Genomic DNA, 14,753 nt, shown 5'->3' with positions numbered 1-14,753 from the left:
TTCATTGTCCTATCAGGGACACAATAAACTCTTCTTGAATCTTGAATCTTGGTTAGTACAGAATGCACAGAGCGGCCCACCGCGTGTTGGCACCATGTTACAGTCCCAGCTGCTGCTGGCCTCTCAGGCACTTTGCATCCGTCTCCTCCTCCATTCTGGTCATCCTGCAAACCCTCGTCCCTCTCCACCCCTGACCCTCTTCAGCCTTCGTATTAGATGGTACAGCTTAGAAATTCATTAGATCCCACGGTGAAACACTGGAGAACATGATCAGGCGATGTTTTGGGTCGGCACCCTTCTTCATTCTCTGGAGAAGGTTCCCGGCCCGAAGCATCGCTTATCCATGTCCTCCAGATATGCTGCCTGAGCTGCTGAGGCAGTCCAGCCCTTTGAGTCTCTTTTTCTCAGGTAAAGCAAGAGTTCTAAATACCTAGGGGTTATGCTACCTTTGGGAATGCAGATGGGAAAGTCCCCAGGTCCATACTCTTTGCAAGCATGGGATTATCTGCATAGGCCATTTTGGAGTCTGAAGCCTGTTGGAGACTCTTTTTCTGAAATGGGGCTGTTCTGTACGGAGCCAGGGTTAAGCAGCTTAGGTGTGCGCGAGGCTCCACACTGACCCTCCCGTCTCCCTTGTCAAAGGGAAGACATTCTTTTCATGTTGTTGACCCGATACATCACAGGATGTTCAAGAGATGCGTCTCACCCATCCGTTGACCCCTCTCATAAAGAGAGATTGCGTGCGGCAGCTTCAGAGAGGATCTGGCGAGGTTATTCGCCGATACAATATCCAGGGCAGGCACAGTGAGAGAGGGCATTGACAATGGGTGTTAACGGACTCTCTTTGATCTGTTGTCTCACAGTCGTTTATTAATCCCGTCAGGACCAAGTACCTTCAATGGGAAACACCGGGTGATCCAGGAAGCCTTTACACACTAACAGACCCTTCTATTTCAGAGTGGATGGAATGCTTTTCATTTCAATGTGGATGCAACGATTGAAGTGCCCAGGAGAAATACACGTGCCTCGTATCTGGACAATGAAATGTTCGCATCTGTTAAGTTTGCGTTCAAAGAGATGCCTGCATATCCCCTGCATAAGACTGATGTTTTCCATTCGTCAAGTGAAATGTTCTGTCAAAGAATTCTCTTTAATATTCTGAGAGTTATTTTTATACTTAGCTATTTCTTTCAGTAGTAGTAAAGGGTTTCCCATAGCGGTTAATATCTTTGGTTAATAAGGTCGCCCATAGTCCTGGCAGAGGTTCAGCCTTGAGTAATCAAGAGTAGCTAAGAGTCACACAGAATGGAAACTGGCCCTTCGGCCCAACTTGCCCATGCCCACCAAGATGCCACATCTCCACAAGTCCCACTTGCTCACATTTGGTCCATGTCCTTCTAAACCTTTCAAAGGTTCAAAGGTTCAAAGGTTATTTTATTGGTCACATACACCTAGGTGTAGTGAAATGCTTCTTGCCAATGCAGCACATAAAGAAAGAATACAGACATAACAGCAATAAAGACATTTAAACATAAAAACATCCCCCCACAATGGTTCCCATTATGAGGGAAGGCACAAAGTCCAGTCCCCATCCCATGTCCACCCATAGTCGGGCCTATTGAGGCCTCCACAGTTGCCTTTACGGAGTCCCGATGTTCCAGGCCGTTCTCACTGGGTGACGGTGCTCCGGCGTCGGGAGAGTCCTCTCAGCGGCTTGGGAACCCTGGAAAAGGCCGCTTCCCTTACCGGAGACCGTGGCTTCCGAAGCCAACAAGGCCGCGCTGGATGGAGCTCCACTAATGGCGATCTCGGCGAGAGATCCCAGGCTCCTGATCTTAAAGTTTCCTAACCATGCACCTGTCCAAATGTCTTTTAAATGTTGTGATGGTACCTGCCTCAACTCTGGCAGCTCACTCCATGCACCCATGTGAAAAGGTTTCCCCTCATGTTCATAGTAAATATTTCCCCTCTTGCCTTAAACCTTTGTTCCCTTGTTCTTGATTCCCCTACTCTTGGGTAAAAGACTCAGTGTATTTACCCTATTCTATTCCCCTCATGATCTTACGATGAGAAAACTTGTAAGAGAAAATCGGAAAGTAAATGGAAGATACCTTTGTATAGTGTAGAAATAAGGAACTATTGAGCTGGTTTACTAAGGAAAGACACAGAGCGCTGGAGTAACTCAGCAGGTCAGGCAGCATCCCTGGAATACATCGATAGGTGACGTTTCGGGTCAGGACTCTTCTTCAGAAAATCTTCTGTCAGTTAACTCTGCATCTTTTACACTGAGATTAATTCTCCTTCTCTCTTTTCCTAGCACCCTGACAATAAATGGAATCTCTCCGGAGGATGAAGCAATCTACCAGTGCATTGCGGAAAATGATGCTGGTTCCACGCAGGCCAGCGCTCGGCTCACAGTGCTATGGGCCGAGGGGCTTCCCGGACCCCCACGGGATGTGAAAACCACCGCTCTCTCCGCAACGGCCATTCAAGTGTCCTGGAGCAAGCCCTTGCAGAACACCAGGGACGTTATTGGCTATGTCCTCCACATCAGGAAGACTGCCGGTAGGGGACTGTCTGCCTTCTTTCACACTGGGTTGGATTTTGAAACATAGAAACATAGAAAATAGGTGCAGGAGTAGGCCATTCCGCCCTTCGAGCCTGCACCGCCATTCGATATGATCATGGCTCATCATCCAACTCAGTATCCCATCCCTGCCTTCTCTCCATACCCCCTGATCCCTTTAGCCACAAGGGCCACATCTAACTCCCTCTTAAATATAGTCAATGAACTGGCCTCAACTACCTTCTGTGGCAGAGAATTCCCCAGATTCACCACTCTCTGTGTAAAAAATGATTTTCTCATCTCGGACCAAAAAGACTTCCCTCTTATCCTTAAACTGTGACCCCTAGTTCTGGACTTCCCCAGCATCGGGAATAATCTTCCTGCATCTAGCCTGTCCATCCCCTTAAGAATTTTGTAAGTTTCTATAAGATTCCCCCTCAATCTTCTGAATTCTAGCGAGTACAAGCCGAGTCTATCCAGTCTTTCTTCATATGAAAGTCCTGCCATCCCAGGAATCAGTCTGGTGAACCTTCTCTGTACTCCCTCTATGGCAAGAATGTCTTTCCTCAGATTGGGAGACCAAATTTAAATCACTGCTTACGTAAATAGTGGATTGAGTAATTTGGAAAAAGATATTCACTCTGATAAGTGGCGGCACAGTGGCGCAGCAGTAGAGTTGCTGCCTTGCTGTGTCAATCCTAACCTCGGATGCTATCTGTCCGGGTCCCGGGGCTGCCAACTACCAGCCACCTGCCCTCAGCCCCGTCACTTCAGTTAGTGGCCTCACGTCACACTGGCATGTAGCTGGTTCTGTACATTTGCCCAACAAACATAGATACTTCAATGCGCTTAGACATTGCAAAAGGCTCACCGTCTTTGCAAGAGCAATTAATGATGAGCTTGACCTTGGTTATGATTTCCACATTGTGAATTATGTCACAGAGCTAGAGTCAAGCAGTACAAACAGGTGTTTCAGAAGGAACTGCAGATGCTGGAAAATCGAAGGTACACAAAAAAGCTGGAGAAACTCAGCGGGTGCAGCAGCATCTATGGAGCGAAGGAAATAGGCAACGTTTCGGGCCGAAACCCTTCAGGAGAGGAAATAGGTAACGTTTCGGGCCGAAACCCGGAAGGGTTTCGGCCCGAAACGTTGCCTATTTCCTTCGCTCCATAGATGCTGCTGCACCCGCTGAGTTTCTCCAGCTTTTTTTAGTACAAACAGGTGTTTTGGTCCGACTTGTTCGTGCTGGCCAAGATGCCCCATCTACGTTGGCCCCATGCGGACCATCGCCCTCTAGACCTTTCCTATCCGTGTACCTGTCCAAGTATTCCATTATGTGAATGGATGCAAGAAATGCTTGGTTATGACTAATGCCCGCTGTGAACGAGCCAGGAGGTTCTCCAGGGTTTGCCTCATCTTTTTTCTGCTTGCACACAGATCCAGTGGAGATGGAGTACCAGGAGGCTGTGAGCAAATCTACCCTCCAGCAGGTAGTGACTGATCTGCAGGCGTCCACCAGTTACACGTTCCACATAAAGGCCTACACCTCGCGGGGAGCCAGCAAACCCTCCGAGACAGCCGTCACGAACACACTGGGTGAAGGTGAGTGTCATAGACACTGAGGAATGTAAAACATAGAACATAGAATGGTACAGCACAACACAATCAAGAACCAGACGGCATAGGTTTAAGGTGAAGGGGAAAGATTTTATATCTGAGGGGTAACCTTTTCACACCAAGGGTGGTGGGTGTATGGAACGAGCTGCGGGAGGAGGTGGTTGAGTCTGGGATTATCAGAAGCAATTAGATACTGTAGGTACATGGATAGGGCAGCTTTGGTGGGATATGGGCCAAACATAGGCAGATGGGGCTAATGTAGATGGGACATACTGGTTGGTGGCGGCAAGATGGGCCAAAGGGCCTGTTTACGCACCGTATGACACTGACTCTGTTACTCCCTGATTGTGCCAATACATGTTGCCAAGTTAACCTGATCTCACAGCCTGTACATGATCCATATCCCTCTATCCATTGCTTTTCCATGTGCCTATCTAAAAACCTCTTAAACGCCACAATTGTATCTGCCTCTAGCACTGCTCGTGGCAATGCGATTCAAGCCCCACCACCCGCTATGTAAAAAACTTGCCCTAGCGCATCGCCATTAAACATTCCCCCTCTCGCCTTACAGCCATGCCCTGTAGTGTTGGACATTTCCACCCAGGGGAAAAAAAGTTCTGACAGTCTAGCCTATCTAGGCCTATCACAGTTTTATATACCTTTGTCAAGCCTCGCCTCAAACTCTGACACTATGGGTGATCGCTGATGCCAACCAGCAATCACCATCACACTAACAGTTATCCTACACACCAGGGCCAATTTACAATTTACAGGAGCCAAGTAACCTCTGAAGAAGGGTTTCGGCCCGAAACGTCGCCTATTTCCTTCGCTCCATAGATGCTGCTGCACCCGCTGAGTTTCCCCAGCAATTTTGTGTACCAACCTATAAAACCTGTATATCCGGAGAAAACCCACATGGTCATGGGAGAATGTACAAACTCTGTACAGACAGTGCCCGTGGTCAGGATTAAATCATGGTCTCTGGCTTTGTGAGGCAGCAACTCTACCACTGGGCCACTGTGCCACCCTTACCCATCGAGATGCTGCTGGTGCGACACTTTCTTGGTTTCTGCGACCCTTGAGTTGAAACTGTTCCCATGGTGAGCAGTTCCAGAATCTTTGACCCAGTGATGTCACGATGGTGTAGCGGTAGAGTTGCGACCTTACAGCGCCAGAGACCCGGATTCGATCCTGACTACAGGCGCTGTCTTTGCGGAGTTTCTGCGTTCTCCCGGTGATGGCATGGGTTTTCCCCGAGCGCTCCAGTTTCCTCCCACACTCTAAAGAGGTACAGGTTTGTTTGTTAATTGCCTTCGGTTAAAAAGTGTGGGATAGTGCTAGTGTACGGGGATCACTGGTCAGCGCGGACTCGGTGGGCCAAAGGGCCTGCTTCCACGCTGTATCTCTTAACTAAACTAAACTAAACCATGTTCCCCGTTGTCTTCAATCACCCCAAAGGTTACACCTGTGGGCATGGGAGGTACTTTCAAGGAAGCCTTGGTGTGTGTGATTACACTGAAGATACACAGTGTCGTAGCTTAGAGCTGTTCAAAACTGGAATCATAATAGGCAGTCTCAAGGGAACCAAAGTGAAATCATTTCAATTTTAATTACTGTTTCTGCTAATTAAGGCAAAGGGGAATAAATGCAGGGCCATATCAGTTGTTGAACATCAGGGATCGCACCACTCACAGTTAGAATCAAATCCTCTTTGTTCATTAAATTAGTCCATAAAACTATGCCAGAGTCTGAGGAAGGGTCTCGACCCGAAAAGCCACGTATCTATGTTTTCCAGAGATGCCGCCTGGCCCACTGAGTTACTCCAGCACTTTGTCACCAGAAAACCTCCTCTGTTATTACATTGAGCATAGATTACAACCTTCAGAGACGCAGTCTTTTTTGGATTTATTGAGTATGAAAATAATATTATGTATGGAAAAGAAAGACCAATAAACTTGCAGAGTGGTACTGAAAAGTATCTTGCAATAGGCTTGAAGACAATGCCCTTTACATAGCTTAGAAAAAGACAATTTCATCCAACCAGACTCTCCCTGGAAGTATGTATGTGCTACTTGAATCTCCTCATCACTTCCCTTATGTGACTCTTTAAGCAAAGGTTTAAATTTGCATCTCCCTCAGATGTATACCAGCTTCACTTTGGTTGCTTCAATGATAATTGTACCCACAGCTTCCCGATGTACTGAGTTCCACAGTCTCAGAGAAAACAAGTTTCTTCTGAATTTCCTAATTTAGAGTCATAGGGTCATACAGCACAGATAGAGGCCCTTGGCCCAACTTGCACATGCCGACCATGATGCCATGTCTACACCTGTCCCACCTGCCCGTTTTTGCCTATATATCTCTAAACCTTTCCTACCCATGTACTTGTCCAAATATAATTTCTTGGTAACTATCATGTAAACTGCCTTCTTTATCCAGGACAGGCTGGATATTAAATTATGACTACTTTCTTATAAAGTTTGGAGGTCATATCGTGAGCACAGGAAGTTATTTGCATCTTAACAAGAAGCTTTCCACTGCACCTTGGTATAGGTGATAATAGTAAACAAAACTATACTAACTAAATTAAGCTAAACTGAACAACAGTAATCATGGTGATAGACACAAAATGCTGCAGTAACTCAGTGGGTCAGGCAGCATCTCTGGAGAGAAGGAATAGGTGACGTTTCGGGTCGAGACCCTTTTTCAGACCTTATTCCTTTTCTACAGCGATGCTGCATGTTTGACCCGCTGAGTTACTCCAGCACTTTGGTGTAAACCAGCATCTGCAGTTCCTTCCTAAACAATAGCCGCAGTTCTGGATCAAGATTGTAGACTACAGACATTTACCCTGGTGCTGTGAGAAGCTGCACCTTGGCGCATCCATGCATGGTGGTGCAGTGGCACACATCAGTGGTTGACCTGGGTGGATGGTGAAAGCCCAGGAGCATCTTGGTGATGCTGTTCATTCAACATAGATACCACTGTGTCCTGTCTTTCTCTTTCAGTTCCGGCTGTGCCAGCTCTTTTCATCAAGGTCCTGAACAGTACCGCCATCCAGGTCGCGTGGGAATCCAGTATTAAACTGGGTCAACATGAAGGATTCAAGCTGTATTATCGTCGGATCCATGGGGCGCACTTCACTGGGCCCGTGCTCCTTCCCCGCAACGTGACTTCCTACAACATCACTCATCTTGGTAAGAAATCCACCTGTGTCATCGCAGGGTAAAGCTTGCACCTTTTGGCATCAGGGTGGCAAGGCGTGAGTTATGTGGATCGATCATCATTTTGATGGATGATCAGATGTGAATGTACAAGGCATGATTAGTAAGTTTGCAGATAACATTCAAGTGGGTGGTATCATAGATTGTGAAGATGGTTATCAAAAATCACAGCAGGGTCTTGATCAGATGGGTAAAGTGGCTGAGGTATGGATGCAGGAGTTTAGTACATTGGCATTTTCTGAAGTCAATTCAGGGCAGGACCTTTACAGTGAATGGGGAATACAGCCCTGGGGATTGTTGAGGAGCAGAGGAATCAAGGAGTATGGGTGGATGGTTCCTTGAAAGTGGAGTCAGAGCTGGAAAGGGTGGTCAAGAATGCTTTTGGTTTGTTGGCCTTCATCAATCAGAGTATTGAGAATAGAAGTTGGGACATTATGTTACATTATACAAGACATTGCTGAGGCCACACTTGGAGTACTATGTTCAGTTTTGGTCACCCTGGTATAGCAAGCATGCCATTAAGCTGGAAAATGTGCAGAGAAAATTTACAAGGATGTTGCCTGGACCCAAGGGCCTGAGCTATAAGAAAGGGTGGTCAAGCTAGGACTTTATTCCTGGGAGCACAGGAGACTGAGGGGTGATCATATAAGAGGTGTATAAAAACCATAAGATAAGGGTAATGAAAATTTACACGTACAGAATTATTAAATTGCCTCACATAAATTTGCAATAGGGAACAACATTTGCTCTTACGGAATCTCTTTGTAAATGAAACGAAATAAATTAAAACGCCTGTCCCACAATACAAGTTCATTTCAAGAGCTCTCCCGAGTTTGCCCTGATTCGAACTCGGAGATTTACGGTAATGGCCACTCGTCGGTACTCGGGGGGCTCTCGTGGACATTTTTCATCATGTTGAAAAATCTTCACGAGTCTTCCCGAGCTTACCTGCCGTTAGCGAGTCTTCCCGAGTACCTGCCGTTAGCGCTAAGAGACGTCCCCGAGCTCTGACGTATCCGCTGCGTTCATTCTCCATGCTTACCACGAGTTTGATTTTTTTTTAACTCGGGAGAGCTCTTGGAATGAACTCGTACTGTGAGACAGGGCTATAAGTATCTTTAAACTTGGGTTTTTGGTGCGGTGCCGATATTTCGGCTTTTTGCTGCGGAACTTCACAATACATATGGTTTTTCCAGGAATACACCTCTCCAGTAACGCAGGGGAAGCTTGTTAGTGAAAGAGGGGATGAACTGAAGGAAAAATAACAAATAAATATTTTCAAGCACTCTTTGTCATGGGAATGTGAGCTGAGCTGTTTGTGTACGTAGAGCAGTGTACTCTGACCGTCTATTTGACGGGGTGATTGTAAAACTGAGTTTCTTTTCACCCAGACCCGATGATTGCTTATGAAGTGAAGCTTCTCGCTTTCAATTGCCATGGAGATGGGAATTCCACAGTGCGCTTTGTGACTCTGCGAGATGCCACTGAAAGATCTGGTGAGTAACAGGAGCCACGATTGGCATGGTAGGAATTTGCAAACAATATCTGGTCAGGCCTTTGGCTCAATATTGAATGTAATCTGTTTTAGAATGAACTGCAGAAGCTGGAAAATCGAAGGTAGACAAAAATGCTGGAGAAACTCAGCGGGTGAGGCAGCATCTGTGGAGCGAAGGAAATAGGCAACGTTTCAGCCAGATGCTGCTTCACCCTGAGTTTCTCCAGTATTGAATTTAATCTGACTAGCCCAGCATTTTTCAACCTTTTTATCCTTACGGAACCCTAGAAATAATTTTCATGTCTCAGGGAACCCGTACATAAAAATTATTATATATCTTATAATAATCTCTTTCTTTCTCTTTCATAAGGCAAACAATATATTTTTCTGGTAACTGGTTTCAGCAAAAAATAACTTTATTGACAATTAAAAAAAAAAAAACACTGAAATCCGTCACGTACAGTTCCTGTCCACTGACCACTAAAGGCCGCTTCACACTGGTGCCGTATATATGTCGCTAAATATATTCCCTTTGCATATTATACTTTTAAATGATACTAGACCAAGTGCAGACCCGTTGGGTCTGCTCCCCCAACGCACCTGTTCCCTACCCGTAGCCCCCACGGGAGACGTGGTCCTCCAACTCAAGCCGTTCCCGAACATAAGATTCCAGCCGCTGGCCAGCAGGAGGCGACAAAATGAGTGAGTGGGGGGGGGGGGGAGAGAAGGATTTAATTAAAAATGTCTACATAAACACGACAAAATTTAATGAGGAGTGGATACTTGGAATGAAAAGTGAAATCTCTACCGAAATGGAAAAGATCTCGGCGTTTTTGCGTCTGGTGTTGGCGTAGTAACGAATCAAAGGCTGGCACCCACAAGACAGGCAGAAACACACACACACACACACACACAAAGTTTTAAATATAGATAGATAGATAACAGGTTGAAGACTTTATTATACTCACCAAGAATTTTCCAAGAATATGCCGTATGTGTATAATAAAATCATGAATATGAAATTAACCACAAAAATGACTCAAAAATGCATTTACATATGACTAGCCTATCTATCACTGTTTCTGTCGGAACCCCCAGCGACCTCTCGGTGAACCCTATTGTTCTGGGGAAGCCCGGTTGAGAAACGTTGGACTAGCCAGTATACACTTGTTTGTGCAATTGTTCCTGACCAGGGATGGAAGTTATTCCTGGGGCTGACACTGTGTAGTATTGAAGATAATGTTATTGATGATATTGAAAAGCCTTTCTCCAGAGATGTTGCCTGACCCGCTGAGTTACTCCAGCATCTAAAGTTTCATCCTACACACTGCGTAGTATCGAGACGTTTCTACAATTTCATGGTTCAAGTCAAGTCGAGTTTACTGTGGTCTGGCACAAGTACCCCTGTGCCAGTACAAAGAAAATCTTCCTTGCAGTAGCGTCAGCAGCACATAGACTCAGTCCATGTGCGTGTCATGAATCAGTCAGGTGGTTCCGGCAATGGGTAAAGACGCAAAATTACTCAGGAGGCGGCACAGTGGTGCAGCGGTAGAGTTGCTGCCTTGCAGTACCAGAGACCTGGGTTCGATCCTGACTATGGATGCTGTCTGTATGGAGTTGGTACGTTCTCCCCGTGACTGCATAGGTATTCTCCGGGTGCTCCAGATTCCTCCTACACTCCAAAGGCATGCAGGCTTGTACATCAATTGACTTCTGTAAATTGTCCCTAGTGTGTAGGGTAGAACTAGTGTACGGGTGATCGCTGGTCGGCACGGACTCAGTGGGCCAAAGGACCTGTTTCCACATTGTACCTCTAAACTAAACTAAAATAAACTACTCCTAAAGGGAAACAACTGCCTTGTGGCTCTAGTGACCTGGGTTTGATCCTGAAATCCTCTGCTGCCCATGTAACACCTTCTCCCTGGGACCAAGTGCGGTTCCTCCAGGTTTTCCAATTTCCTCCCATTCCAAAGATGTGCGGATTGATGGGTCAATTGGCCAGGGTAAAATTGCCCCAGTGTTAGCTGAGTGGTAACTAGTATCTGGGGGAGGGAGGAGAATGCAATGGATTATTGTAGGATTGTGGTATATGAATATGAAATGGTAAGTGCAGATTTGGTGGGCGGGTTGGGCCTGTTTCTGAACTGCATGACCCTATGAACACCCAACCAACATTGCTCTCTTCCCTCTTGCTGCCAGTAATAAGATTAATTGTTCATTTATCTTATTGTTCTTCACGGGACATCGCTGGCACAGTGTCTAAAGGCATAACTGTGGTCACCTTATTTCACAAATGACTCATTGTGTTAAAATAATTCAAGATATATTTACCCAGATTAATCAATATGCAACTGCAAAATTAGGAAATGTCAATAAATGCAATACTTTCCAGCAACCTCTGTATCCTGTGAGCTAATGAAACATAAAAACATTATCACTTGAATATATTAAATGAAATGTCAATAACATTTTGACAAACAATAAAACTGCAGTTATTTTAACACACATAATGCTAATTGACCAATTGGATTCAAGATGATTGGATAGATGTCAAGTTAAATTGTTAATCGGACATAACCAACTTTGGCCTTTTCGAGCTTGTCTAACATTGTGGGAAACTTTAATGAATAGGGAAAGAGTGCAATAGGGAAAGAGATTGGAAGCTACAAGTGAGAGAAGAATTGATTTAATAGATAGCAAGATGGTGCAGTGGTAGAGCTGATGCCATCTGGCGCCAGAGACCTGGGTTCGATCCTGACTACAGGTACTGTCTGTACGGAGTTTGCACGTTCTCCCTGTGACTGCGTGGGTTTTCCCTGGGTGCTCCGGTTTTTCTCCCACACTCCAAAGACGCACAGCTTTTGTAGGTTAATTGGCTTCGGTAAAATTGTAAATTGTCCCCATTGTGTCGGATAGTGTTTGTGTAATGGGTGATCACAAGTTAGCCCGAACTCAGTGGGTCGAAGGGCCTGTTTCCACGCTGTATGTCTAAACTAAACTAAAGATCTCAGGGCAGTGAGAGAGGTGAACAATTTCACATAAAATGGTCGTACATTAACAAGTGACGATTTGTTTTCAGTTCTGAACACTCCATGCGATTGCTTGAAAGAAGAACACAGCAGCAAAACGTCCACCACCGGCATCATCATCGGAACACACATCGGTGTCACCTGCATCATCTTCTGTGTTCTGTTCCTGGTTTTTGGATACCGTGGAAGGTATACATACACTCCAGAGAATACCGAGAGCAGACTCTGAGACGCGTGGGTAGATGGTGTGTGCATGTGTGATATTTAGTTGAGTTTAGTTTATTGTCACATGTACCGAGGTACAAGTGAAACGCTTTTGTTGCGTGCTAACCAGTCAGTGGAAAGGCAATACATGATTACAATCAAGCCATCCACAGTGTACAGATACATGGTAAAGGGAATAAAGTTTAGTGCAAGATAAAGACTAGTAAAGTCTGATTAAAGATAGTCCAAGGGTCTCCCAATGAGGTAGATAGTAGCTTAGGACCGCTCGCTAGATGTTGATAGTTGTTCAGTTGCCTAATAAGAGCTGGGAAGAAACTGTCCTTGAATCTGGTGTGCATGGCCTACCTAGCCCATGATAGTTTGCACATATGGAATGTGAATGCAAGTCTTGAAGGTTCGGGTGTATAGTCTGGAATGTACACAAATTTAAATTTGAGTGCTTTTGCCAAGATGAGTTTTGAATTGTCACATGTACCAGCAACAGAACAATGAAAATCGTACTTGCAGCATGTTCCCAGATCCATAAACGTAATATCACATAGATAAATATATAATAATTATTAAAAATTCCAATAAATTAATGACCATAATAATAGTATAAATGCTGGGAGTCATTTGTGCAAACGAGGACACGTCCATGTTGCTGAGTTTGATGTTGTGTGCTGTTCAAGAGGCTGGTGGTTGTCAGGTAGAAGTTATTTTTCAATCAGGATGTCATGGTTTTCCGGCTCTTATTCCTTTTTGATGGTGGAGGAGAGCGTGGTCAGAGTGGTGTGGGTCTTTGATATTTGTGGCTCTTTTGAGGCCATGCCTCGTATCGATCCATTCGATGGTGGGGAGGTCAGTACCTGGGATGGGCTGAGAGTGACTACCTCTCTCTGCAATCTCCTCTGATCAAGGGCATTCGAGTTGCCAAACCAAGCCGTGATGCAATCATTCAGTATGTTCTCCACAGTACGCCTGCAGAAGATCAGTATTCTTCAACACACCAAATCCCCTCAATCTTCTAAGGAAGTAGAGACATGGATGGGCTTTCTTTATGATTGCATCAAAGTGCTGGGTTCAGTACAGATCTTCAGAGAATACAGTCCCAGGAACTTGAAGCTGTTGATTGCCTTCACCTCAACGTCATGTTTATTTTGCACATATTGTACACACACAAGCACTACATGTTTGTCCTAATGTACTTAATTATGGTTAGAACAGGAGTGTAGTTCCATTTCCTTCCATTTCACCCAACAGTGCATTAATATGTCTTAGTTTTGGTCTCCTAATCTGAGGAAGGACATTCTTGCCATAGAGGGAGTACAGAGAAGGTTCACCAGACCGATTCCTGGGATGTCAGGACTTTCATATGAAGAAAGACTGGATAGACTCGGCTTGTACTCGCTAGAATTTAGAAGATTGAGGGGGGATCTTATAGAAACGTACAAAATTCTTAAGGGGTTGGACAGGCTAGATGCAGGAAGATTGTTCCCGATGTTGGGGAAGTCCAGAACAAGGGGTCACAGTTTAAGGATAAAGGGGAAATCTTTTAGGACTGAGATGAGAAAAAAAAAATTTACACAGAGAGTGGTGAATCACTGGAATTCTCTGCCACAGAATGTAGTTGAGGCCAGTTCATTGACTATATTTAAGAAGGAATTAGATGTGGCCCTTGGCTAAAGGGATCAGGGGGTATGGAGAGAAAGCAGGTACAGGATACTGAGTTGGATGATCAGCCATGATCATATTGAATGGCGGTGCAGGCTCGAAGGGCCGAATGGCCTACTCCTGCACCTATTTTCTATGTTTCTATGTTTCTAATATGTTACTGTGAATGGACTGAACATCTAACAAGTGCAATAAATGATATTTCTACGATCTGTGAACTCAGCCTGTCCTCTGGCCCATGTATTTGCAGGTTGCTAATATGTAAACATGTTGAAGATGGGCTGGCGACCCCTCAGGCTCCGTCTCGGGCCCAGAGAAATCCCCAAGGGCTTGTCATAAACGGTGGAGTGGGCAGAGCCAGGGAAGAGTTCACAGCCAACAGGAAGATGGCGGATATAAATGAGTTGGAAAGATTGTTTCCTGCATCACTTCCCAATGAGCACCAACACAAGGGAATTACGGTAAGATGTGCTTAACTTAACTCATGATCAATGGAAAATATAATCAATCTGGCTAACTCTTTTTCTCCAGAAGATAAGACACAAAAAGCTGGAGTACTTTCTTCAGAATCGAGAGACGCAATGGGTGATGTTTCGGGCTGAGACCCTACTTCAGACTTCAGACACATCTCCAGAGATGCTGCCTGACCCGCTGGTTTACTCCAGCATTTTGTGTGTATCAATCTAGCTGGCGTCTCCAAAAAAAAAATCAGGTTTTGAAGTATACACACATGAGAGCCTGAGGTTTCTCTCCAATTAGGAACAATTTACAATCTTTACCGAAACCAATTAACCTACGAACTTGAGGTAGACACAAAATGCTGGAGTAACTCAGCGGGTCAGGCAGCATCTCCAGAGAGAAGGAACGGGTGACGTTTCGGGTCTCGAGGGGCCGAATGGCCTACTCCTGCACCTATTTTCTATGTTTCTGCTGAGAAATTGTT

The 14,753-nt window shown here is 45.2% G+C and overlaps 1 protein-coding gene across 2 annotated transcripts in view; it reads left to right on the top strand.

Moving 5' to 3' along the window:
- The window catches only part of igdcc3 (immunoglobulin superfamily DCC subclass member 3), a 103,929-nt gene that overhangs the window by 87,170 nt on the left and 2,006 nt on the right, over window positions 1–14,753 (top strand). For both annotated transcript variants that reach the window (XM_033050588.1, XM_033050587.1), the window contains exons 8-13: window positions 2,318–2,565; window positions 4,005–4,169; window positions 7,193–7,381; window positions 8,800–8,904; window positions 11,983–12,121; window positions 14,061–14,271. In XM_033050588.1, the coding sequence (XP_032906479.1) occupies window positions 2,318–2,565; window positions 4,005–4,169; window positions 7,193–7,381; window positions 8,800–8,904; window positions 11,983–12,121; window positions 14,061–14,271 (1,057 nt within the window). The remainder of the gene's footprint in view (window positions 1–2,317; window positions 2,566–4,004; window positions 4,170–7,192; window positions 7,382–8,799; window positions 8,905–11,982; window positions 12,122–14,060; window positions 14,272–14,753) is intronic.

This window comes from Amblyraja radiata, chromosome 34 (genome assembly GCF_010909765.2).
Source record: "Amblyraja radiata isolate CabotCenter1 chromosome 34, sAmbRad1.1.pri, whole genome shotgun sequence".
NCBI lineage: Eukaryota > Metazoa > Chordata > Chondrichthyes > Rajiformes > Rajidae > Amblyraja > Amblyraja radiata.
Note: the sequence above shows the minus strand (reverse complement) of the source record. Positions and strands in the feature narration are given on the sequence as shown.